Consider the following 25721-nt stretch of genomic DNA (forward strand, 5'->3'; position numbering starts at 1 on the left):
TTTATATAAAAATTCTATGTAATAAAACATAGTCCTTCTGCCCTCTTTTCATTTATCTTTTTACAAATATTAATTTATTTAGTACAATATTAACATTTAGCTTCCTCTGAAAGCTTTTGCTGGTATATTTGTAGTTTCAGTTTCCCCCCCCCCAAGATCGTCCTCTCGTTGTTTAAGTACATGGCTTCTATTTACCAGACGAATAAATCATTTATAAAATCAGGTAAAAAATTGATAACAACTTCTTCCCCAATCAACAAAATAAATGTTAAAATGAATATATTATTTATATATATTATATATATTATAAGAGAACTGTACAAAATGAGATTTATTCTCAAATATTTATTTAAGATGGCACACTACGCCATGTAATTGTATTGATTGGGGTTGTCTTTATCCCTCTCCATGTAGTCTCGGTCTATGAGTGACTCGATTCTCTTCTTGAGATCTGCAGGCTGTAAAGAGGCAAAATTTAGCACTAGAGAAGACAAAACAAAAAAAAAAAACTTTACCTTAACAGGAAACTTAAGTTGGTTGTAGAGTTCGCTTATTAACAAGTTGTGACTGAGAGTTTTCCTCATCTTCATGATTCTCACAATAGCCGCATCAATCTGATACTGCCTGTCCTGGAAAACTCTCTCCTCCGTCGCCTTTTGCTCTTCATTCTAAAACATTAAATGCATGGTTAGTGATCACCCTTTAACTGTTGCTATGCCTAAAAAAATATATTTACAGTTTCTTTCATTTGAATTTGGTTTATTTTTATCCTGAAGAGTTTGTTGGTAAAGTCAGCATTGAAATTAAACTTATCACCATTTTCTACATCTCTCCCTCTCGGTGTTTTTGTTAAAACTCTTGCTTTGCCACAAGCAAGCGATTGGAGGGTCCTTCGCAATTCTCCATCCTGAAGCATTTATTTTTGTTTAAGAGAAATATATTATATTGAAGATTATCATAGATAATATATTAAAACTCTAAATGTTTGTACTAAATAATTATCCTTGTATTATTTACTAAGGGAGGAGAGACACTTAAGAACATAAACTAAGTATTTTTTCATTGACATATTTTTTAAAAATATTTGTTTGTATCCTGTACATGAATTAACATTACAAATTGTTCTTAATGCCATACAATCCCAGACAAAACACTAACACTGTGGCCAATATTGCACCCAGAGGACACATAATGAGAAGCTAACCAATGCTGGCACTGAGCATTTTATCGAGTTGAGGCGAAGAAGTCTTGGGGCCATTATCGTTTGAGGTGGCGTGGATGGTTTTGAGGGTGAGAAGTAGTGGAGGTCTTGAGTAGAGTTAGGATGGGTTGTAATGTTGGAGTGACTCGAGGAAGCGGACATAAGACCTGAAGACAAGGCACAAGGCCTGAAAAGGTGGTGCCAGTTCTGGAGGGGTTAAAAATTAAAAATAGATTTTTTGTAACCAAGAAAATTTCATGTTGTACATAATTCATGGAACTCGCAAGGGACTATCTGGAAATCAACTTGCATAAGCCCTGCAAATTTCATCAAAATCTGCATAATGGTTTCGGAGATACAACCGTGTATGGGATTTATTGTTTGCACATGCACATATGTTAATCCAATTGGTATAAAATTCATAGGAGATTATCTAGAAAGGAACCACTATAATCCCCAAAAATTTCATAAAAATCTGACAAATAGTTTTGTTGATACAGCTGTGTATGGGAATTTTACATTTACGCATGTGCAGATGATACCATTGATCTCTGATTGAGATGAAATTCATAAGGTACCTTTTAAAATCCAGAGTTTTCCTGGTTACAAGGAATTGACCACAGACAGACATAGAACCAAATTTGTTCAGAAAGGTCTGAACTGCAAATTGCGAGTCGGAATTTTATTTTATTTTTTTTTCCAATTTTTAATTTACTGCAAGAATACAAAGTTCCCCCTACCTTTGGTAGTTCGGAAGCAAATATTAGCACTTGGAAAAATGCTGGATTTCCTAAACAAAATTTGACTGACAGCAGTGTTCGTGACCACTATGAGGCGTTTCGTTATTGAGGGGGTTAAAATGTAAAGAAATCTTAAAAATTTTCAGTTAAAAGAGGTGAGCCCTACACAGATGGTTAGGGATGGTATAAAGGGGTCTCACTATACTATACTGTATTGTTCATACTCTCATAAATGGTTTGGTTTAACTAAACCGTTCAAAATTTTACTAACTTTTGATCCAGAAAAAGGCAATGAGTGTTTAACATCTATAGTATCTCTGAATCCACCTGGGAATAAATGACAGCCAATTTCACCTTTATATGAAGGTGAATGAAAAACACTACTAAATCATTCACACAGATAACAAAAATTCAAGACTGTGAAGTTCAATCAAAATAATTTTTTCAATAATTTTGTTAAATCGGTGAGATATTGAATGTGTCTTTAAACTAATTTATAAAAATAAATTATTATTATAGTTTGCAGCCAAAATTGACATAAAACATTTTAAAAAAGTACACTTCAAGAAATTTTCTCTGTACATACCTCTATGCTTGTAGCCGTTTTGATATCTTCTAGAGACATTTCATTGCACTCATTAAAAAGAAGTAGAACTAAGCCTTGGAACAGTGAAACTTGCAGCTCTTTTTTCCCCTGGGGAAACTCAGCCTTGAGTACACAATGGCCGAGAGTCGGTTGCCACTGGAGCTTTCTTCCGTTGTGCTTTCCAAGGTAAAATCTTGTAAAATGGTTTTGAAAGTGCACCATCTCGGACGGGAGGGAAACATCCATTACAGGGTAAGTTGGCCAATAGCCCATTGTTAAGATGCTCACCGTCAGCTCCATCTGCGACGCATTCTTCACGTTGCTCATGTACTACAAATGAATTGAATTAGTTTTAACATAAAGTTTATATAAAAAAAAAAGCTACAAAAATGAAAAAGAAACCTGTTTGAAGGCGACATTGATGTCTTTACTTAATTCCATATCTTTGAACATGCCTTCAAGCTTTGAAGTAAAACCTCCACCACACTCTTGCTTTAGTTTTGATAGCATACTCTTTTCAGCATCTACACTAGCCGACTTGCCGACCAGCAACCTTTTAGCCAAGTCCTGTTAAATTATTACAATGACTATATTTATAATTTTCTATTGGGATTTACAGACATTTATTTACCTTTTTATAAAAAGCCTCAAAGACATCTTTACCATGAATAAACCTAAAAAGGACCATTATTTTATCTAAAAGCCTTTCAAGTTCCTCCTCCGTCGCCTCTTTGTTCCCGGCTCTTAACTTGCCATCAACAAATTTTGCTGAAATTCATAAATACAGGCCATCAAATATAGGAAAAAGAGAAATTTCTGTTAGAAAATAATACAAATATTTGTGGGCCAAACCACAAACTTCAATAATTTAACACTTTCAGGATGGCGAGTGAGATATCACACGCTCTAGTCTCTTCATTTTTAGACTTAAGTTAAAAAAAGCAGTGTTTTGTTTTAAAAATGAAACAAAAACTCAAAATAATAAAAACAGCACACTGCTTCTTTAAATTTGAATCTAAAGGCAAAGAGAGTAGAGCAAAATATCATGCTCTCAGTATCTAACTTGGTGAACGGAGAGTGCTGACCATCCTGAAAAGGTTAAAATCATAAAGTATCTTTCTTATAAACAAATCATAAACTTATTAAATAAGTTTATAGGTGTAAAAACAAATCTGCACAATTAAAATAAAAAAGCTATTGATGAGAAATTACCTATGAGTTCGGCAGGCTTGTTGGTTCGTTGATTAATGAAGTGTTCGAATGCTTCTTTTAAACTATTGTTAAATTTGTCATTTTTCTTAAAACAAACATTGACAATATTATCCATTTTATCTTTGAAATCGAGTAACTCTTGCACCATAGTCTTATCTTTTTCAGGATCAATCACAATCGTTTTACCCTTTTTCTATTAACAAAAAAAAGAAAATATTTTTTAACAATGTAATGCTTCAATTTTTGAAATTTAACGTTATCACACTTACCTTAATATACGCATTAAACATAGTACAAAGTTCTGAAAGTCCTTTTTTAACACGATTGAAAAGATTGTATAAAAGGGTGAGGTCTTTGACTCGGTTTTCTTCAAGGAGTGAATCGAGACCTTTGTGCAGTATCGTCGTCAAGTGCTCACTCAGCAACGTTTTTTCTACGGTGTGAATTAGTGACCATCTGCAAAATATATTTTGTTAAAATAATTAGTTAATAAATAATTTTAAAATCTTACTTAGTCGAAGGGTCTAAGTAGTGCAGAAGCCTCTCGTATTCTTCCTCTAATCTTTTATCTACATGGTGGAGATATTCTGGTACCTCCTGCTCTAAAATTAACTTCTGGCCTTCTGCTCCGTATAGCCTTTCAGTTGCTAGAATAAACCTAAAAACACAAAAAATATTAGATAAAACAAAAGAGAGAAAATCGATACAAGACGAGATGAGACTTACTTATTTTCGAAAGCGTCGCGATAGATCTGTAGATCTGAAAGCATTCTTAATAGAGATTTGAGCAGTGTTCTATCAACAGTATCACCTTGTCTTTCCTTCTCTATAAGCATGAGTAAACCGTCGACTATCCTTGTCTGTACTAAATTGTTCATCGCAATGTGGTGCCTAAACAATTCCAATCCCATATCCCTGCAAAACACAGTTTAAATAAAATTTCCATAAAAAAAAAGAATTATGTTATATTCAGTTTGACTATTTACCAAATAGAATTTACAGTGGAGCGCTGTAGTACGTAAGTGCGATCGAGGTATAAAAATATACTCCTGATCATGATCATCTGCCTACAGTGCGATTCCCAGCACTCGTTCATTTTTTTAAGAAAGACTAATCTATCCATCGAATTGCCAGTAAATTCCTCTATATTTGCTTGAACGTGTTTTTCAGTTAAATCTACAAACAAATCAACTTTAACTCATTTCATAATTTTTATTCACTTCATTCTTAATTGTTGACGTCATTCTCAGTACAATATAAAATGTACACTGATTAACAAAATTAACGCACCCTCCTTAAATTTTAATGTATTTAGGCTTATTCATATTTTGCATACCAAAAATAGGTTTGGTTGTAAAAATAAGCCATGAAGAAATGTGATTATTACCTCATTATAAAAAAATATTGAAAAACTGAAAATTCAAAACCAAATAAAAATGTTTGAAAAAAAAAAAAGAATTTTTGTCCCCTTTTATACAAAGAATTTCCACCTCTTGCACGAATCGCGTCCATTAAACGCCTTTGCATTCCTTGGTGGTAAAGGTTTTTCTGGTAAAACCCTAAGGAATTCTTTTCTGTTCATCAAGAACAGCTGTTTCCAACTTTTCATGAGTGTTAGGACCTGGATTTCAAGTCATTTCAAATATTCAATACAATTCAAATCTGGACTTTGAGCTGGCCCCATTAAGCACTCAATTCCAACCACAATCAGGTAGTCATCCACAATATGTGCTCTATAGGGCCTGGTATTATCCTACACTAGCAAGAATCACTTACTGATGTGGGAGGCAAATGGCACTACTTGTTATTTGATTATGTCTTGTAAGTACCTCTGTGAGGTTAGAGATCTTCCTTGCACAACAACAAATTCGATATGGGCGTCCAAGGAAATGCCACCCCAGCACATCAATGACCCACCATAGAATGCCATTTGAGGAACATACAGCATGGGGCATACCTTTCTCCTGAGCGTCTTCATATCTGAAGATTTGAGGCCAACTCTCACCTCATCAGTGATCTCACCTCGTCACCAATCTTGCAATGTCCAATTCACATGTTCCCGTGCTATTTGAAGCCTGGCCATTTTTTGAGCCGTGGTTAGAAAAGGTCCACGAGCCAATGACGGGCCCTGAGGTTATTTTTATTGAGTCTTCTTCTTACTGTCCTCGAGGAAATCGAAACATTTCATACTTGTCTTAACAGATTTCTTATCTTATTTCCCACAATGCTGCAGTTTCATAGAGCCTGATGACAGATGAATCTATCATCTCTCTGGTATGTAGACCTAGGTCAACCCTGCCCTGGCCTTCTAGTAGCCCTGTACCTCTGAAGAACCCTTCTTATTGTAGAGCGATTTACACTCAGTCTCCTAGAGATTTCACAGTGTATCCTTCTAATAATGTCATGACCCTGACACTCAGATGCCTGATTGAAGCTGTTGAAAAAGGTTTGAGACTAAGAATAATATCAAATGAAATCATCAAAGGAAAAAGATTAACTAAAAGCAATCTTTAAGCGTAACAGAATGGAAGGGCATAATGCTACTTTTTGGGCAAATGGGATTAATCAGTACAAAAGTAAATAAAGCATTATTTACTGTTTATTTTTGTCTATGATAGCTCCTAATTACCTGTAACTAATGTGGAAAGATAATAGATTTAATTTTAATCTAAATAAACTAAGTGGTGTGATAAATTTGTCCATCAGTGTATTTTAAAATATACCGACTGAAATACATAAATCTAATCAGTTTTACCTGTTAGATTCGCATACGTTGCTGACGCCATGTTATGGTTGCACATATTTTGTACGGCCTGGTATAAGTCTTCTAAACTGTATTGAATAGACTTGGAAGTTTGAATAGCAATCACAGCCTCGGAGAGTTTCTCCCAAGTGACCTCCTGGTAGTTTTCTGGAAGCCTGGGCTTGTCTGTAATCACATGTTATATGGTTTTCAGTTTTTAACAAATATGGAGTTTTATCAGAATCCTTCAAGCCTTAAGCCTTATATTATATATCGAGTATATTAATTCTTGAAACATGTCTAGCCGGAATTCTTTTTATTTAAGAATAATTATTCAGAAATCATGAGATGTGTTCTGTAATTTGATGATTAGCAATTCATTTTGATTTGCCTATCCTAGCTAAGTAGCCTGTGACACACTTAAGACTGCGAAGTACCTAAATTTGTTTGACAGACCTATCCAGCAAGGACAGGCAGATCAAGATGATTGGTAACAATCAAATTAAAAATACATTCATTAAGAGATGACCAAAGAGAGCGTATACAAAATCTAATTCTAATTCCAGGGACAACTGTCTATTTATTGATGCTGTCCTCTACTGCATAGAGCCAGTACTACCTGGCGAGATATTTCTCTATATTTCAGCAATTTTAGAGTTATTCTGTGCTTCAAAGTATTTAAAACTAAATGATCTGTAAGTTTTTATACAATATTTAACAAAATTATATCCACAATCCGGTTTTTTTAATACTAAATTGTTGCTTAGAATGAACCCTCATAAAAAATATACATCACAAATCTATTAAAGGTCAATGGCAGGATTACCAACAATTTGTTTTTAAATTAATTACACTAGACAAATTTAAATTTCAACGTTGAAGAAATTCAAATTGAGCTTAGAAATTTACATTCGTCAGAAGTAAGGTTTATGAACAAAAATAATAAAAATTGTAGCAAAATATTATTGCAATAATTCTAATTTGCCTATCCTCACTGTTTCGATATGTCAGATATGATTCAGCAATTTACCAATATCAGCAGTACATCAGGGGTATAAGCAGGTGAATCAAACAATAAATAAATTGTTGGGGGACTGCAAGTTGATAAACCTGTGGTTTAGTTGTTGACCTTATTATATTCTTTCATAAATAACCAAAAATATACATGATTTTGTTGGTTTTAAATGGCTCAAAAGTCTTCGGGATGCAGATTGATTTGATATCGGACAGTCATGTTCACCTCATAAATGACAAAATTTACCAATTGGAGCAGTTGAACGTCTAAATTGTTTGCTGTAAAACTTAGAATTGTAAGGTTTCTTGCTGATAAAACCACCACTAAAGATGGCTAAATAGTGTTGGCAGATTAATCAGCAAGAATAGACAGACCAGAATGATTGGAAAGTATCAACCTGTACAATAATAGTTTAATTTACTCTGAATGGTCTATGGTTATCCCAATTTTAAAACCAGTTAGTAAATAAATTAGTTGTTTAGAGAGAATATGATTCAAATGTCAGCCATAGGTAACTGATCAATAGGTTAACTAAATAAAGCTAAATTTTTGTCCTATCCTAATTTAAAATGGGAGAAGAAGGAAAAACATGGTGCAATTACAAGATGGCAAAATTCATGCGGCGAAGTTCTAAGAATGTACTCAATTAATGATTCACAATTTTTTTCAAAACAAAAAATTTTTGTCACAGGTGGGTTCGAACCCACGACTTTCGACTAAATATGCTGCTGCTCTACCACTTGTGCTACCATGACTTCAATCGCTCATGCCACAAACTTCTCATTTCGACTCCCTGTTTATATAAATTGTTAATCCATCTAAGAATTTTGTTACAACAGGATACAATTTGATTTTCAATTAGTAAACACTGGAAGCTCATCATCAACAAAGTTTTTGACTTAAAAATGTGCCACAAATTTTAAAACTAAACTTATTTTGATTCTTAAACCAAGTAAACAACAGAATGAACTCACATCGCACAGATGAATGTTCATTTTCATTTTTTTTTTTTAAAGTAATACTTGTCCATTAGTTTAGCTTTAGTCAGCCGCACTATTTGTTAGATCAGGACCACTGAATCACTAGAGTCAATAAGCAAAAGTTGAAGTCTGACTTCAAGGACTTTTAAATTCAATAAAGGACACTAAGTTGATTTGAATAGTAGTTCATGCAAGATTATACATATATACAAGTTCAGAATTCAAACCAAATCAAATGAGGCGTACCAGGTGTTCTACACTAAAGATCTACAAGAAAGTATAGAAAATATTCTTCACTCATAATTGTGGTGGTTGACATAAGACATAACTGGCCTACACTACTATAACTGTAAAATTGTATCATAAAGAGAAGAATCCAGCTGAATAAATACCTAACATCTCCAATGGAAAAATCAAGTACTTTCTATCTCAACGATTTTGAAATTTGTTCCATAATTTTCAATGCACACTGGCACAAATACATTAAGATGGATGGTGTAGTAGGAAGAGATCGACATCAGTATAGGACAAAAAAATATATTTACATTATTTTACCATTAGGGGAAAAGAGTTTTAGATTAAAAATCTCCAGCTATCATGGCCAAGTTATAGGACGGCATTTTTTATTCCCCTGAGTGGTGTTTAGTGACCGTTAGTCAATGATTATGTGGAGATCGTGAGATGCGGTCTGGTGTGAAGTAGGTTTTAAGAAAACATTTTCTTCGTCGTGCCAATGTTTCAATCTTTATTGAGATCGAAATGTTGGCACGACGAAGAAAATGTTTTTCTAAAACCTGCGTCACACCAGACACATCTCACGATCTCCAAATAATAAATAATGTAATGACCTGATATCCCTCACCATCCCAAAAATGTAATTACATTTACATGATTCATCAATTTCAACAGTTTTGTTAGTCCACCAACTTTTCATTAGTTTTAAAGAATAGAATACACACGTACTTTTTGTAAGAAGTTTTTACAGTTTTTAATTATGCTTGTACTTGTGTTAAATTCATCAGCACAGTTATTTGCAGTTGTGTATTGTTTTCTAATGAATGTGTAAAAAATAATAGTATCAAACAATATTTTATTCCCTTCCCACGTTTTCTACATATGCATTTTCTTCTCTTACACAGGAGTACATATATTCTTTCCTACTGCATCTCCACCTGGGTTTGAACATTACTTACTCTATGCATTTCAAATATGTTATGCAATAATGCATATTATGTAGAAACCTTTATGACACAAGAAATCAATCAGCCAACAATGAACCAAATAAGGGACATTATTGCCAACGGAACTTCAAAAGTTCAACTTCTAATGCATGAATATCGAATTCCATTACAAACCTTAATACACAATTTAAAATAAAAATAGTAATGAAAATAGCTTTAATAGTTTAAGCTGTGGTTGTATAAGAGAAAAGACCCACAGAAAATTCCTATACAGCGCATTGCATTCTCATCTGTTCAAAATTGTAGCTATTCTCCAAGTGGAAGAGTAAAGAGCGATACAATGAGTAAAAAGAGCTTTTTTTATGCTCTTAGGATGAGGTAAAGCTCAACATTAAGATGTTGAATTCTGAGATTTCTTCTTGTGGTCTGCGAGGTGATGAACGTGATGTGATCATCCTGGCCAGAGCCTAGACTCACTTCAGCTTTTGTCTGTCAGATGTGTTTTGACATTTCACCATCTTCAAACCCATCTTCACTTCAGATTCAAATTCACCGCTGACCAAAACACTACTAAACAGGGTAACTGAAAATAACAGCACAGGTTCATCACCCACCACACCTTATCAAGAAACCTCAAAACAATATATTACAACTGGTATTGGAATGATGTTATGATATCCGATCGTTCTGTAAGCCTGAAGAGACTTTTAGATATTTTAATTTCGAAATTGTATCTATTCTCCAAGAAGAGTAGAGAGCGATATCATTCGTGTAAAGAGCCATTTTTATGTTCTTCAAGATGTTGAATTGTGAGATTTCTTGTCATGGTCTGCGAAATGATGAATCTGATGTGATCACCCTGGCTAGAGCCTAATCTCACTCAAGCTTTTGTCTGTCAGAAATGTTTTGATATTTCACCATCTTCAAATTCACCACTGACCAAAACACTAAGACTAAACAAGGTGAGTGAAAATAACCGGACAAGTTCTTCATCCTCCACAACAAGAAACCTCAAAAACTATTTAGTTTTTATTATATCGCAACTAGAACTGGAATGTTATGATATCCGATCGTTCTGTAAGCCTGAAGAGACTTTTAGATATTTTAATTTCGAAATTGTATCTATTCTCCAAGAAGAGTAGAGAGCGATATCATTCGTGTAAAGAGCAATTTTTATTTTTTCAATATGTTGAATTGTGAGATTTCTTGTCATGGTCTGCGAAATGTCTGATGTGATCACCTTGGCAAGAGCCTAGTCTCACTCGAACTTTTGCCTGTCAGAAGTGTTTTGATATTTCACCATCTTCAAACTCACCTCTGACCAAAACACTAAGACTAAACAAGGTGACTGAAAATAACTGCACAGGTTCATCACCCTCCACACCTTAACAATAAACCTCAAAACGATATGCTGCAACTGCACTGGAATGATGTGATATCCGGTCGTTCTGTAAACCTGAAGATTTGAGATAGTCAAAATGAAGAGAATCGAACGTTCTAGGTTATTTATGAAAGAATTTAAAAGGGGCAAAGTTGAGGCTAAAATCGACTGTCTCGATTCTCCTGACAGAGGGATCAGAGGCGAAAGTCCGTTCTTATAGGTTCGTGGAATGAAAAACTCGCCGATGTGGAATAAAACGAGCTTTGAGAGAAAAAACGGCGTGGAATATTTGTGAGCTTAGACACGAGGTGAGTGTTAATAGTTGTGAATTTACCTTTGAGGTTTTTGATGACCAATTTCTTGGCAGTGCCCGGTTTGAGGGTGACAATGGATGCTGATCGGTTCACGCCGTTGGGGTTGGGTGTCAGCGCTGAGAAATTGGACCTTTTCGGCCTGGTAGCGTCCGTCATGCTGTTCTCCTCCGTTTTCACCTTTTTGCCGAGTTTGTCCGAGCCGGCCGAGCTTCTTTTCCTTTTGATGCTGTTCTCACAGTCTTCCCCCTGCGTCTCAAGGACCCTCGTTCTGGTTATACTAGACATATGATTGCATATCACGGCCGGAGCCACGGATATAAATACAAATCTAGAAAAATCGGAGCCCGCGGCTCTAGAAATGCATCGATGTCTTTTTATTGTTGTTATTTATTTATACGCGAGGACTTTTCAGACTGGGACCAAGGGAGACAAGGTGATTCGGATCACTCTCGCAAAACAACAGCTTTGTTGTAGAAACCTTGATCGACCGTTTTTTTCACTTTTGGCAATTTTTCTCACTGTCGCCCACCGGACCACGTCCCGGTTTTAACGAGGCGAGGAAAAATTTACCCTCGAGGAACTAGCTTTGCAAGAAAAGAGCCTGTTTTATTTCTATATATTTATAATATCGTCGAGTGTAGGCATCCAGACGCGCCACCTGAACGGAGATCCCGCCCTCGCGGAACTTGTTCGAACACAAATTCTGTCTGAGCTGTCTAAGAGTCGAGCGCGGCTCACGGCCGACCAGGTACCATCAAATTTCCATCAAAATTTAACTAACAATTTTTTTGCAACAACAAAAGGTTTGTTTTTAAATTAAGACATCACAAATTTTAAAAATATATGTAAAAACGATAAGGACTGACGCCCATTTTAAAAGCAAACACTCACTTCCTTCGACGAGCTTTCGAATATATTCACTTCAAAATTGTGAATTTTCATATTTGTTAATCTTTTAAATATTAATTTTTTAGCATGTATAAAGTTTCAAAGTCCTGATGCAAGCGATATAATATATCCTGCATAGTATGCACTCCTCGAAAGCTACTGTAAAACTTCTCAACAATTGACCTCATCGTTTTTTATTATACAAAAATTAAACTTAAACTTATTTGCCATTAGAAACTGTTTTACTACACTTGGAACAACAAAATGGACTGAATATAGAGTACCACACAGAGCTCTCAAACTAATTAGGTTAAGTATGGAATAGGTTCTTTTTTACTCTCTGTGTGAGTGTATTTATGTGTGCGTGTTACTATAACATTGATTGAAATAGGGCTCCTCACCAGTGTGAAAGGAGATGTTTATTAAGGGAAAAGTTGCATATTTGATGTATCGCACATTTCAGCAGAAGGTACATCGCCTACGAAGGGGCTACTAAGATATTACATAAGTGTGTAAGACAAAATGCAGAAAGGGAAATTGCAGAGTAGTGCCGGCTAAGACTGCCGGCCAAGGAAAAAAAGAAAAAAAGATTAACATCCCTGCGACTGTCAATCTGAAGACCATAGCTTCTCAATTGTACTCTTTTCCCCCTAGACCATCATAAAATAAAATTGATTCTTTGATAAACATTACATTATTTCTAAATATGAAAAGGTTTGCATGAAAAGTTCAAAAATCAAATGCAAAACCATGAACATGTACAGAATAGAAAGATGCGCTCAATTCCTGAATTTTTATGATCTAAACTGAAAACATAAAAATAAGAATATTAGCCAGCAACCATTAAAATTTGGAAGTTGAATACCATCATAACAAAATTTGCTCCAAATTGCTAAACCAAACATCTTCAACAAACAAAACAAAGCCATCATCCCCTTAGTACCCAGGACATATTAATCGAAGGAAATTACACTCTAGCCTTTAAAGAATGGTAGAATATTAAGACACACTCACAAACTATTTCCTAGTAGAATATTGTAAGGAACTAAATATAATTCTTAAAGTGGACAATGCAGACTTAAATAGCAGAAAAAGATAGTTCAAACTGTTTTTTTTCATTCATCTAGATTTTAAGCATTAAAATTATGCATGTAATTTCCAAGTACTTTCCATGTAGATTGTGGACAGAACTTGTAGATTACTTGAATGGTCCGATGAAAATTTAATGTTGAAATCACTGCTAAAACCATTTTGAACCATCCCTTTCAAGTATTGAATTTATATGTTTACTATATTATAACCATTTTTTATTCATGCATATTGAGGACTTTTTAAAGTGCTTAAAACAAAACAAGAAGAAATTTAGAATGAATTAATATAATTAAATAAATAAGTCGGCATTCTAAGAGTCAAAGGTCATTAGAGAGGTCTCGTCATTGAATGAAACAAGTTTTTAACTTCTTTGCTGAGCATATTTCAACTTTTTTTTTTTTTTTTACATCTTCAAAAGATTCTTAGCTTTCATTTTTCTTACATGCGGTTGAACAAAGTATTAAATTTTTTCATAAATACTTTTTTTTGTAGTTGGTGAAAAAACAAGCAATTCAAGATAATATATGCGATGTATTTTGGGATACTTGCTTAACAGGTGGCCGATGCATCTTATTTATCTTCTTGGAACGACTCAGACGTGTTTCACTTTGTGTAGATTGAAGTTCTTCAAGCATTTTTGCCGCGTAGCGACGTTGAAAAAGTCCAAATTAAGTTGATACAACCTGCCCCATCTCGCTGGTGAGATTTTTACGCAGGGTATGGAAAAAAATTCAATTTTATCCTGTCACAATAAATTAATCTCACATATTTTTGAAAATAACTTAATCACTTAAATATAATAAATTAAAAATAATAATAATAAAAAAATGATCTGAACACTAAGAGAGGATCAGAGCGTGCAGAGCGTGTGTAGGCCTAAACCCTTGCTATAAGTGTGGATCATCAAAGTTAGTAAACATTTATAATCCCATGTATAATTCCATTTTAAGACTGTGCAAACAGGTTTTTCAATGTATTATTCTTCTGTTAAATTATTTAAACAAATGATACTGCATTGCAATTATTTTTATTGATTTTTTTTTTTTTTCATTTATACAAATAACATTTAAATGCATTCAGATAGGCAAAAAATATGAAAAATCTGACTTCAGTCGATTAAATTAAATCATATATTGGCTAGTTTTGGTGATTATATCACAATGAGGCCTTTACAAACTTAACAATAAATAAAGTCATAATTTAATTCAATTTGGCAAGGAAATTGTAAGATCCTATATCGTTAAAGAAGATATCTGTGTTACGTGGACGATTCTGAGTGACTGTTTGCTCTAAAGTATTTTTGTGATCAAAATGGGAATTTATTTTTAATTAATGTTTTGTCATTATCACAAAAAATGTAACTTGAGCCATAGATCCACATGATTTATTTATTCGTCTATCAGATCAGTATTTTTCTGAGTCCAACTTTCTCCTTTTTATATTCTCCTTAGATAATTTCTGTAAAAATTCTTTTACACTCTTTAATAATAATAAATTTAATATTAATTCTTTAAAACCTACAGAATAACTTTAAATTTTGTTTAAATACAAAAACTATCATATTATGTTTACAATAATAATTATGCAGTACTATCAGTTTGAAGTTATCATTTCATGTGAAAGCGTAAATAAAATAATCAATAGAACTTATTGTACATGGAATATTTAATTTTTGATGTTTAGATTTATCAAGTTTAGTTTAATTACTTCAGCACATTTATATTTTATATTTGTATTTATTTTAATACAATCAACCGATGAACCACGGGATAGTAGTTTCGTTGTATCTAGCTCTGTTTTTGGGACAAATTTTAAGTATTTATTTAATAAATTGTTCTCTTTTTTATTTAGGACCATGATTGTTAAAGATATATATTTTTTTTGCAGCTTCATAATTGAGCGACATGAAAAAAACCAGTTGTTCATGGAAGCTGGTTGGCGGTAGAATTACAAGCCATTCCTACAACTCACATTGAAAGACCTGACTGTATCTTCTACCTAATGATGAATATTTAATACTCAAAATCCAGACAGCTGCCCAAAACTTATGTGAGTAGAACTATATTTTTCAAAAATTGAGTTTGTGAATTTTGTTCTTTTATCAGGTACACTGAAAAGGAATTTTTCAGCTCTCTCTGAGTTTATAATGTTATGCAATAACTTAAATACTTTAACACATTCTTTTTTTTTCTAATTTTTTTCTTTTTTTTTGAAGCTCATGTTTGTTATTACTGGCAGTTCTTCATAAGAAACTGTCAAATAGTAACTTACATTTAAATGCTGCATACTTTATGTAACTTTGTATATATATTTTTTGGTAATATGGAAATCATACAGGTGAATTAAATTCTAATTAAAAGGTATAATTAAAAGAAAAATATATTTTTCTACAATTAACATTTGAAAAATCATTAGTTCTGCTTTTTATAAACCCTAAAGGTTTACAACTTCTATTTACAATGTTTTAACACTACATCACTTTTAAAATTTTATTACATATCTTATATATAACTATAATGGGTTTAGCTTCCTTAGGAAAGGAACAATATAACATTTTTTCTATATTTATTTCTACCGTGCTATTTCTATTACATTATTTGACTAGATTTCCTAATATTTTTTTTTCACATGTTGCACCACTTTGCAGACGTTTTGCTTCCAAACTACCAAAGGTAAGGAAGCCTTGTATTCATGTGTGCAAATGGAAAGTTGAAACACTTGTTGACCTCCAAAATCTTGTTTGATTTTTTACAAAGGTGTTTCAACTTCGAGTTACATGAACTCTTGCGATGTACCGGTGTTTTTGAAAAAAGCCCATTTGGAAGTATGTCAGGTTCAAATGCAGGGCCGCTGGATTCGCACCCGGGACCTTTACCTTACCATCAGCACCCTGTCAACGCCTAAACCATTCAGGCACCACACCCCCTAGATTTCCTAATTCTTTTTGAATGATATCAAAGTTAGCTAACGATTTCATTGTCTTATATCTTTTTAGGCCATCAATAAAGGGTTTAATGTGGTAGGAAAAAAGCACTTTGAAATGTCATTTATAAAAATGGTGAAAAGTAATGGGAATAAATGGCCTCTCCATGGTACTACAGAACTGATATTAATGACTTTTGATAGAATATTTCCAAAAAAATGAAACTGGGTTCTATCTGTAAGATAGTCCTTTTGATCCAGTTCAGGAGATTACCACATATGTCAATGTTTTTAAGATTTTCGCATAAGAAAGGGATAGTAGTTTCATTATATACTAGTTCTGTGTTTGGGACAAATTTTAATTCTTTATTTAATACATTGTTTCCTTCTTAAAAATATGAAGTATTTCTACTGTACTACTACTTCTTCTACTGTACTAACAAGGCTGAAAGCAGCTACTAGACTGCTGGTCGATAAACCCACATAATTGTATATCATCAGTGGAGTGGTTGGTCTGTACGCTTTTTCATGTCTCGCTATGAATATGTCAAAATAATTGGGGACTACCAAGTCACAAATATAAGAAATCTCACAATTATGTGAGTGGTCGTCGTCACCGTTTCAGTAGTGTGCCGTCTCTCCGCTTGGATGCGCTGTTTCAGTGGCGAAGAGGGATAAACTCGGCCGACTCAAATCAACTCGGTAAGGAAGAGGTGAAGAGGGCAGTCGAGTTTCGTTCAAGAGGCGATCCGTCATCGTTGACAAAGTCCACCATCGTTTCTCATCCATCATCTCAGAGATGGTCGTCATCGGGATTCGGGAGTGCGACCGGCGAGCGTGAACCGCCCGCCGCCCCGTCCGAACGCTTTCGACGCGCTTCTTCCCCTCGTGTAACCTCCGCTATGTCCCCTATCTGTGATATCAAATCAGTCGAATTTTATTATTGGAATACGTTCGAGCTGTAAACGGCCCGGTCGTCTCGCCAATAATGTAAATTGACGGCTCGTCACCGGTCGTCGAGATGTCAACGTTTAACCAGACTTTAACGTTTAAAAAGTGGATTTGGGCCACCAAAATGTCCGGGTCCTAGTTTTGTGTTTTAGTCCTTTTTATGTTGAACCGTTCGTGTTGACATTGTTGTTTTTGAGTGTTGTTCTGTTTTTATCATGGCCGGGGAAGTAGACGAGATCAATTTGACCCCCCAGGAACTTCAAGTCCTCTCAGAGTTGGACAGGTAAGCCCTCTTCTAAGTGCACCCCGCTCCATGCGAAGCTCATCGGCGCTTGACATCACAAAATTGTATTAAACGTTAAATATGTTTTTGTTTTCCCATTTTATCAATAGGTCGAGTTAAACATAAATTAAATAACACTAGTGTTTAGCAAAAAAAACTTTTACCATAATTGTGAGATACGTTGTTGAGGTCTGCAAAGTGATGAACCTGCAGTTATGGTTGCCTCCCATCATTCTCGTCTGTCAATTCCATTTCAGACATCTTTTATGGTACCAGGGCCTTAAGAAAGTCCTCTTTTAATTAATTTATTTGAAGAGGGGAAATACAAAAATAGAAATACGTATAGAAAAAAGATTTTGTTTATTGTAATAATTCCAAATTATTTTCAATTATCCTTTCCCAATGAGAAGCAAAGGGAAAAAATATTTTGAACAAAAACCCTTCCTTTTGGAAGTCATAAAAAGAGAATTCTATTTCATCATATTGTCTGTTCTCAAATATTTTTTTTTTAGAGAGTTTTTGGCCATTTTGGTCGTCTGCCTAACCTTCCTTTTTTGGTTTGGTAAAATCATTTTTGGCTTCTCCCTATCTTAAGTGTTGTGCCTGCATAGTGGTTGATCCGAGCGCTTTCTTTTGTTTTGTGTCACCTTATCGCACCAGAGATATTCACAATTTTCTGCCCATAGGCAAAAATTGTCGATTGCTTGAAAAAGGTGGCAATTAGTTTTTAAAAATTTACAAAATTTTGAATGGCATAGTTACAGAATAGTAAAGCAGGAAGGTTGATGTTGATCCAGAGCCAAAAAAAAAAAAAAAACCACCAATACCTTAGACAATCCTGAATATAGTGAAACCTTTTAATGATGGAAGTCAGGCTGACAAAATTCCCTAGGCTTTTCATCAGAGTATGGTTATTGATAAGACAGTCTAAAATTATTGAACAAACCCTACCACTAATGATGATTCTATCCAAAAATGGATCTGTTTTAGGCTTGATACAGTGAAAGAAATAAGCTTATTGACTTTGGGTTCACTTTATCTATCATTTTTACTTTTCGAATACAGGTTCTGAGATATTGTGTCTGTAAACACGTGAGCAGGTTTCCAGGGATCTGAATCAATTAAATCTCCTAGTTTCTGCTGATTGGCCTTCCTGAACATGCCCCATCCTAGGCGTTTCATTATTATCATGAAATTTTCTTCTGTAAAATGTGTCTGAACATATCACGGAACACAGAGAATAATTTTCAAGCACCTCACTTTTAAAGGTTGTACTCACAAAGCAAATTTGGGATTCCAACACTTAACCATATCGCTTTTAACCATTTATCGCTTAACTAAGACTGGATTAGGGTTTTAATACCATCTTTATAAAGAGTAAACATTGGTGTTTACTCGTGGAAAGGTAGCATCACAATTAAACCAACAACAAAAATACTGAAGCCCAACTAAAACAAGATTAAAGTCTTGCTGAGAAGAGCTGTTATAAATTTTGTTTAAAACTTTTTTGTTGCTCCTTCACATACAGGCTTTGTGTTACTATTGACTGAAACAGAATAATTTGTATATTTTACCAAAGTTAATTTTTAAATGCAGCAATGTGTGGTGTTTAGTGACAGTTAGTTAATGATTATTTGGAGATCGTGAAATGTGGTCTGGTGTGATGTAGGTTTGGAAAAAAATTTTCTTTATAGTGCCAACATTTCAATCTTTATTGAGATCATCTTCAGGGTCTGGGATTTATAAACATTGTTTAAATTATACAAATACATGTAAGATGTGAAAAAATGAATTTATACAATGCTAGAAATTTTAGACAATCAAAGTATTTGTACTCATTCAAAGTGTTTGTTTTCTGTGTGTCATTATTGCCATCATTATATGCCAATATCTCTCTGGCACTTTCAACATGTCACACAATAATAATATGCAGTGTTAAACCTGTTCTTAAAAGATGTGGAGTCAATTGCAAATATTATACTGTTTAATCATCACTAGAACCCAGATTTATATACAATAAAATTCCTCAAATATGCCCTAAAAAAAACATAAATATATAATTTACTCTAAATATATTAAAATGAACAGAAGATGAATATCACACACATCAACTCACTAAAATTAACTAATTTCTTTTTAAATGTGTGTGGAGTGAAGATTGACCAGTGAAATAATTTGAGTGAGGATCAGTTTTTTGTAAGGATTTTTTGAATTTTATTTTGTTTGTAATACAATGCTTTCAGCATTTTCTTTAGGGTTGCCGGGTTGAAACAGACTATTTTAGTGATTCAAGTGAGGCCTTTATAACATCGTACAACCCGACTACTTCAGACAAATTAATTTGTCAGGAAAGACGAAAAAAAAAATGCATAGAGTTTTGGAAATGGGGGCTTCAAATAAGATGCTGATTATTTTTGGAGGATTCTGTTGTGGGTTTGTTTGTCTTTATTTCTGAAAAGTAACAATGTGAATAAAAATTTAGCTATTGTCTTTTTTGTCTCAGATTCTTATTTGCTATTTATTTTTATTTCTATAACAAACAAACAAAAAAATCAAATTTTCAATATTCTTTAATGCAAATTTATGCAAAATGAAATATGCAAAAATATACAGAATAAAATATGAACCACCATGATACTGGAGATATGGTCACCATGGTTGTAAGCGATAACAAAAAAAATGCGATTGCATACAAATCTGGGCTGTAATCATCACATAGATGCCCTAGTCCAGTTACCGGCCTATGATTGCCATTGTATATACATTGACAAATAGGATGGCATACGAAAGTGCGTTGTAAAATAATGCCAGAAATGAAGGAACAATGTCCTTTGGACTAAAATTATGTACATTACTGAGTATGCTGTAAAAGAAACTAAGGTTGACGAAAGATAACCTCAAGGTTGAATAGTCTCCTAGGTTTAAAACAATTCAAGTTTATGACTGTTCTAGACAGAAAGACAGTCAGTCCTCTCTGTCTCCTTTAGCAGCTGAAAAAAGAATAAGCATCGTTACTGGAATTGTGGATTAAATTCAATCGTCTAAAAAAAATGGGGTGAATTTTTAATGCTTGCTGATTCTGCCAAGAAACCACGTGAAGATAAAGTTCTTTACATATGACAGGATAAGGACATAGAAAGGATAAATGTCTTAATTAATTTTTGTTATTAAATTATTGGGTTGTCCGGAAAATAATGCAGGATTTTGGTATTAAACAAAAAAAAAGAAACTAGTTACTTTAAAGCAATGTTCTTTAATCAAAATAATTTCCCATACNCAAACAATATCATTTGGAAGAGGATTAATAAGTGTTGACATTCATACAAATGAGTAATCCTGTAAACGTAAACAGAATATTTTATATAGATTTTTGTTAATGAAAACTTAAAATCCTGCATTATTTTCCGGACAACCCAATACAATAATATTTAGTGTTGTTATTATAAATGAGCTGCTGATGTCTTTTTTCATTTTTCTTGCATATTAACTTACACTATCGAAGACCCCGCAGTCGTGGGTTCGAGTCCCACTGTCCCCTCTGGCCTTTTTTTCATGATACCCCCCCCCATGTGTTATTTATGGTAAAAACTAATTTTAAAGGATGTTAGACCTATTGAATAATCTAAATAAAAATTACATTTACAAAAAAAAAAGTACTCCAAAGTATTTTATATTAGGAATAAAAATTTATGGTGAAATTTTTTTTTTTCATTTGAATACATGATTACAGCTTTTTAAACATAGCTTCTATTTTGTTGATTTCCTGCAACCTCTTTATTTCATTTTCTGCATTGATGGTTTTGTACATCCTTATCATTTTATCTATTTCGGCTTTGATGTCAAAATAGTCATTGCTCAAGTCTTCCCCCATGTCAGTTTTCGACTTTGCCTTTATGTCCTTCTTGGTCTTGCTCATTTCTTGCTGTCTTGTCTGTTTCAGTCGGCAGTTTGGTTTTCTCAAGCTCAACAACCCTGAGGAAAGCAAGAAAAAGGATTTAGTGCTAAAGGTAAATAAGTGCGTGGGCAAATCTTAAATCATAGAACGATTTATAGACTGAATGAATTTTCAGGCGATTAAATACTTGGAGCGTATGCTGATGCAAGCTCAGGAAGAGCGAGAGAGAAAAAAAGAAAGTGAAAAAGATGATACTGCTGACATTAAAGACGGGGTCAATATTGATCCAAAAACTTATTGCAAACTTGGTCACTTCCACCTCTTACTTGAAGATTATGCTAAAGGTAAGATAATTCTGGCCAAATTAAATTAAAAATAATTTAAAACTTTTAACAATAATGTGTTGAAGTGGTGAGAATGGTCAGGAACCACTTCAACAAATTATTGAACAACTGGTTGGTAAAAAACACATTTTTAATCAACTTTATATTTACATATTAATATGTTTATTGAGTTAAGCAAAAATATATAATAAATACTTTGTCCAATGAATGATATTAGATGGATTGATTACTGATTACTTACTTGATTACTGCCTACTTGTCTTGTGGATTTGGATTTACTCAGTAAGCTCAAATCTTTACATGTACATACATTTATACCCAAATGTACAGAGTTGAGCGTATCACTTCTCAACCAGCAATTCCAGCTTTTGTAATTTATAATAAATTGCTGGCAGGTGTTGATCAGACCTAGGTTTTATCCATAGCACCCAATGCGTGCAATTCCTAGATCCACTCACATTTACATTCTCACACACTCTTAAATACATATTTTTTTTAATTTACTCATTTAGGGTAGTGGAGTACTCTGTATTCCTCCATTATCCTTTAAACACACTAACCTAATTGAGGGTTGATGGAGTAATCAATATTCTGTCATCAGCCCTCTCACATATACTTCATACCAATAAATACATTCCCGTCAGTTTCTCTGCCAAGCCAGCCCACCGACACTGCCACATGTTTTTAATGCATTTGTAGCATGTGCGGGACCAGATCATGGTGGTATAGCAGAGGTTGGGACGATGTCGTATTTTGAGAAGGATTTTAAAAGATTTGTTACTAATTTTGTTATTTTTTGCTTGGCATTAATAAAAATCAGTGTAGACTCCCAATAGACATGAAAATTCAGGAAGAAGGTACGAATCTTGAAATGAGAAAAAAAAGAATACCTTTGCCTTTCAGAATGCTGCCAGCATTATATGTTTGAGTCAATCTTATTTCTAAATTCTATTACTTTGCTTAAATTTAACAACTGATCACAGATGTTGTAATACAATGAACAAGACTGTAACTAACACACTTGTAGAAAATACAATAAGTCAAATCCATGTAATTTAATTAAATTATTTAATTTTTTTTTTTTTTTTTGAGAGAGAGAGAGAGAGAGAGAGAGAGAGAGAGAGAGAGAGAGAGCTGATATTTGCATACAAAGAGGTACCTTCTAAAATGCAATTAAGAATGATAAGCCATTATAATGATATAATGTATTATGTATATATGCAATGCATATTTCGTTATATGTATAAAATAATATAATGTTTTGAACTTGGTGGTATTTTGAAAGTAAGAGGATTTAGCCCTTAAGTGCATTATATAATAATGCTCTTTGTATTAAAATTTTGCTTTTTTTTCCTTATTTCCTTTTCTTTAGGCTAATGACTGTATATCAAATTTAAGAAATGAGCATTGGGCAGAATTGTCCAACGAAGCAAAATTAACGTCGACTCCTCACTTCCTTAAAAAGTCAAATGGACAACTGCTTACAGGACTGATTTTTTGTTTCTAAAGATCAAAATCTATGCAAACCTTTTCAGTTTTAAAATTAATTTTTCCAACGATATCAAATTTAGAGAGGGTTTATTTTAGAACAACAATACTTAAAAAACTTTGATAACTGAGGGTGTTATTTCTATCATTACTTAATTTTTTAATTATGTATTTTGTGTATTGATGTTTAACAATATAGTTAGTAAAAAAAGAAGTCTGAATACTCCCAAAAAATTTGTTTTTTCTTTTTAAAAGAAAAAGAAATCACTTATTATAAAACTAAGAAAAACTTTCTATTTGTTTATTTTTGGAGTAAAGATTGGATTAAAAAAAAGAAAAATCAATGATGTAAAATGGACGTTTCTTTATGCAAAATAAGTTTGAATACACCTTTGGTTTAATTCCTTTTATTAACTTTAGTTAGTAATACTTAATCAATCGTGCTAGGCAATAGTTTTATAAATATTTTATTATAATGGACTGCCGGTTAAAATTATTTGTTTGATGGTGCAACTCTGTGGTTAGGTGAAATTGCAAAGGTCGGTCAACTGTACAAACGGTTATCTGGAACTACAAAACTAATGACATTTTGGAAAGTAAGCACTGATTGGGGCTCGGCCAAAGAAATTAGAAAGACCTCATGAGAAAATGATTCTTCTTGTGCTGGAAATCTTCAGAGTGATTGTGGCAGTCATATAATACCCTGAAACAGTTCATAATACCATTAAAAAATGTGGTCTTAGCTCACAATCTGCCTGTAAAGAGCCCTACATTGATACCGGACCGGCATCTGGGTCACTTATTGGATCCGTTTTCACTCACTGATTTGTTGAACTATTCAAATGCCTTTCAGCATTGTGCCATCTTCAGTGAGGAACTTAAATTTGATAACAAATTTATTGTTATAAAAATTATTTTTCTGTAACTTTTTTATTTTTTATTGATTGATGATTGATTTTAACATCAACATGACATACTGAAACTATATTGCAGACTTTTTTACTAACTGTAAATTCATTTTGTGTTGTTCATGACTATTATGCTTTTAATTCTTATTATGATTATTAATTATTGCATTATAATATTTATTTATCTCTATTGGATGCTTATATACTTCTAAATATTAGCGATGGTGTAGGGTGGGATTTTTCAGCCAGAAAAGAACTAGGTATTTCTATTCGTTGCATAGACTATGTTTTGGGTAGTTTAATTCCTTTTCCAAAATGCCTGAAATAATATATACAGGGCGTCAGTGGCCGAAGCGGTTCAGGTGTTGATAAGACTTACAAATGGGCTTTCTTTCAAAAACACCGGCACCCCGAATGTTCATATAACCTCATAGTTAAAATACCCTCATAAAAAAAGGGGGAAAAAGACCAATTTCCTCTAACTTAAATAACCAGAAAGAGTTATTTTGAATGGATTATGTATGTTGAATAAAAAGGTGAAAAAACATATCGTTATTTTCTAGCTGAACAATTCCACTGTACATCGTCTTTAACATTCATTTATTTAAACAAGCTTTTGTCTAGATATTATATACACATTTTTATACTGTAAGGTATGCAGCATACAATAATAATATTATTATTATTTATTTATTTTTTTTTTTTTTTTAGCAATGTCTGCATATCAAAAGTTCTTCAAGTTGAAGCCAGACCACTGGAAAGATCCTTGTTTTTTATACGGGCAAGGGTTGGTGTACTTTCACTACAATGCATTCCAGTGGTAAGTACATTTTTATTTACGAGTAAAAAGTAGAAGGTGTGTGTAGAATATCTGCAGTTATAAAAAGAAAATTCCTTCAATTACAATCGGTTAATATGAAAATGAGGGCAATACATTATTATTGTCAGGTTCACCGTGGGGTCACCGACCCCTCAACACGTGCTTTTAGTTTCTGCCCTCACCAAAAGATGGTGACTCGTTTTGGAAAGTTTCCCAGTTTCTATTTTATGTATTTCAGAACCAATACTTATGCTGCTTTAAATACTAAGATTTAAAGTTTTCCAAGAATTATTGCCTTTTTAATTTTTATTAGTTTAAGTTAGGTGGTTATTACAGAAGAAACTGTTGCATTTGAACATTTGCAAGTTACAGAAATTAGATGTTGAACTTGATATTTGACAAACTACTGATTTATTTTTAAATGTAAATAATGGTATAGTTTAACTAATTGTGTTATGAAAGTATTTTCTTTCTAGGTTTCTTTAAATTTACAATCATTTGCATTCTAAAAGAAAAGCAAGATTTACAGCAAAGGCAGAGGCTTAATGTTATTTTAGAAATTTACGTTGATAAATGTGTGTCTGATCTTTAAAAAACAAAAACTTTCTATAATTATTACATAATAATAACTGTAATTAATAAATCGACAAATCATTCTGTCAAGAAAATAATTCATAATAGTAGTAGCTACGTGTGTGTAGAAATGTGTGGTGATTAGTGACCGTTAATCGATATTTATTTAGAAATCGTGAAATGCGGTCTGGTGTGATGTAGGTT

At 33.2% G+C, this 25721-nt stretch overlaps 2 protein-coding genes and 1 long non-coding RNA gene across 9 annotated transcripts in view; 1 reads left to right on the plus strand and 2 right to left on the minus strand.

The window, feature by feature from the left end:
• Window positions 1-262: 262 nt before the first annotated feature.
• LOC106672664 (cullin-4B) lies at window positions 263-14239 on the minus strand. Of its 2 annotated transcripts, XM_014404260.2 has the most exons (14): window positions 13883-14239; window positions 11374-11630; window positions 6495-6668; window positions 4726-4915; window positions 4466-4654; window positions 4251-4397; window positions 4009-4195; window positions 3740-3932; window positions 3159-3295; window positions 2930-3094; window positions 2528-2857; window positions 737-907; window positions 516-668; window positions 263-458 (listed from the first exon to the last, which is right to left on the minus strand). In XM_014404260.2, exons 1-14 carry the CDS (start codon window positions 13966-13968, stop codon window positions 363-365), a joined length of 2475 nt encoding a protein of 824 aa, XP_014259746.1. In that variant the 5' UTR covers window positions 13969-14239; the 3' UTR covers window positions 263-362. The 2 variants fall into 2 exon arrangements, with proteins under 2 accessions (XP_014259746.1, XP_024085072.1); XM_024229304.1 differs by lacking the exon at window positions 11374-11630 and having other exon boundaries at window positions 13883-14215.
• Window positions 14240-15220: 981 nt separating this feature from the next.
• LOC106672663 (histone demethylase UTY) overlaps window positions 15221-25721 on the plus strand; it is an 83485-nt gene continuing 72984 nt past the window's right edge. For 4 of the 6 annotated variants that reach the window (XM_014404252.2, XM_014404253.2, XM_014404257.2 and 1 more), the window contains exons 1-3: window positions 21336-21496; window positions 21560-21728; window positions 24836-24944. In XM_014404252.2, coding sequence (XP_014259738.1) covers window positions 21359-21496; window positions 21560-21728; window positions 24836-24944 — 416 coding nt within the window. In that variant the 5' untranslated portion in view covers window positions 21336-21358. Of the gene's footprint in view, window positions 15383-16779; window positions 17490-21335; window positions 21497-21559; window positions 21729-24835; window positions 24945-25721 lie in introns of those variants that run through there. The other 2 variants (XM_014404258.2, XM_014404254.2) reach the window with 2 other exon arrangements.
• LOC106672665 lies at window positions 21186-22726 on the minus strand. The gene is made up of 2 exons (XR_001341291.1): window positions 22619-22726; window positions 21186-21461 (listed from the first exon to the last, which is right to left on the minus strand). It is a non-coding gene; the product is annotated as an uncharacterized LOC106672665 (long non-coding RNA).

This window comes from Cimex lectularius, unplaced genomic scaffold (assembly GCF_000648675.2).
Source record: "Cimex lectularius strain Harlan isolate CLEC.00 unplaced genomic scaffold, Clec_2.1 scaffold385, whole genome shotgun sequence".
NCBI classification, from domain to species: Eukaryota; Metazoa; Arthropoda; class Insecta; order Hemiptera; family Cimicidae; genus Cimex; species Cimex lectularius.